General features: G+C 35.4%; 1 protein-coding gene across 1 annotated transcript; it reads left to right on the top strand.

The window, feature by feature from the left end:
- Positions 1-455: 455 nt before the first annotated feature.
- Tsp_15834 (ATP-dependent helicase, DEAD/DEAH-box family) lies at positions 456-1,267 on the top strand. The gene is given in 6 exon segments (XM_003367366.1): positions 456-464; positions 676-733; positions 793-866; positions 917-959; positions 1,015-1,111; positions 1,126-1,267. The coding sequence occupies 6 exon segments, from the start codon at positions 456-458 to the stop codon at positions 1,265-1,267; spliced, it is 423 nt and encodes a 140-aa protein (XP_003367414.1).
- The last annotated feature ends 237 nt before the right edge of the window (positions 1,268-1,504 follow it).

Genomic DNA, 1,504 nt, shown 5'->3' with positions numbered 1-1,504 from the left:
GTTTTTTTATTTATTGGGGGAGGGGCTACCCCATGGGGTTTTATTCCCCGGGGACGGGATTCTCAAAGGGGATTTCCTTCTAAAAGCCTCGTTATTAAAAGGTTTTCTCCATTTTTAGGGTTCATTGGCAATATGGCATTTAATTCCCAATTAGGATTTAAATTTATCCAGTGGATTGATGGATTGAATTTTTTAGACAGATTAATTTTCTTCTTAATGAAGGACGTGGCGTCCCTAGAAAGGAAAAAGCCCCTGGTTTTTTTTCCATTTATTTTTTCCCAAGTTTAAATTTATTTTTATCAAAAAAAATATACGGTTTGTTTGGAAAACGATTTTCCGAAGGTGGGAAAACTTTCGAACGGCTATATACATTCTGGAGCCAATCAAAAAAGAAGGACATAAAGTCAGTGCTTTATTTTTTGTCGGACCAAATTGGATTGAGATAATTTGGAAAAATGGCTAACGTCTGTTGGTTAGAATTTTTTGTATTAATTTGTATTAAGTGATCTTTTAACTATTTTTTAATTTAGGAAAATATTCTTGTGTCTGTTTGCATAGGATCGAAGTCCCGCGGAACGGAAAAATAATTTGCAGCTGTTTAAGGTAGTTATTATTTTAATTTTCTGGAAAGAGAAAAAAGTATGTTTTCTTATTTCAAAGGATAATAAAGTTCAGTTTCTTATCTGTACTGATGTAGCTGCAAGAGGCATTGACATACGTGGCATACCGTTTGGTAAGGCGATTCAGATTGAAAATTATTTCTTTGATTTACTTTTCATTTCATTAATTTAGTAATCAATTATACATTACCTGATGATAAAGCGAATTATTTGCATCGTATTGGACGAATTGGCCGTGCTGAAAGGGTTGAAATTTGTTTATTTTTTTGCAGGTGAAGTTTAATATTATTTTATAGAATGGGGCTAGCCATTTCACTTGTTTCTACCGTACCGGAAAAGGTATTTTGCTTTTGTGTGAAATTGTTTCTTTCATTTTACTATTCAGTTTTTTCAGGCCAGGTATCTTACTTGTCCGATTATAGGGAAAGCCTTGTAAAAATACAAATTTGGTCCAAAACGGCGCTTGCACTATTTGATACAATGATTTGCTTGTATTTTGCTGCAGGGCTTCTTTTCGCTTTGCTTCACATTCCACTACGCTTACTGCGACTTCAGTATGGATTACTCCTCCGTCTTATGACCAAACTTATTATCCTAGTCGAAAACATCTTGGTCTATACAATACGCAGACTGTGACTGACTACTAATGAGAGATATTCGAAGATATAAGTATGCATCTTTTCTGCCTATCAAAAAATGCCCACCGAATTGGGAAAGAGATAGACGGAAAAGATACTGAACGCTGTTCGCTGACCAAATATATTACCCTCATTCGTTAGCCCGGTTGTTGTAAAAAGGACGATTACTAGCACTGAACATTTATTTTGTCCTTGATCCGCATGCACAGCTGACTAGGTTGCTCTCTCACTTGCCCCTGAATTCAA

Source organism: Trichinella spiralis (assembly GCF_000181795.1).
Source record: "Trichinella spiralis strain ISS 195 chromosome Unknown Scfld4410, whole genome shotgun sequence".
In the NCBI taxonomy this organism is placed as follows: domain Eukaryota; kingdom Metazoa; phylum Nematoda; class Enoplea; order Trichinellida; family Trichinellidae; genus Trichinella; species Trichinella spiralis.
This window is presented reverse-complemented; position numbering and strand designations above follow the sequence as displayed.

What these genes read in the sequence shown, in the direction of transcription:
- Tsp_15834 (XM_003367366.1), top strand. An exon ending in CATACGTGGCATACCGTTTG is followed by an intron (nt 734 to 792) that starts GTAAGGCGATTC and finishes TCATTAATTTAG; the next exon opens with TAATCAATTATACATTACCT. An exon ending in TTTCTACCGTACCGGAAAAG is followed by an intron (nt 960 to 1,014) that starts GTATTTTGCTTT and finishes CAGTTTTTTCAG; the next exon opens with GCCAGGTATCTTACTTGTCC.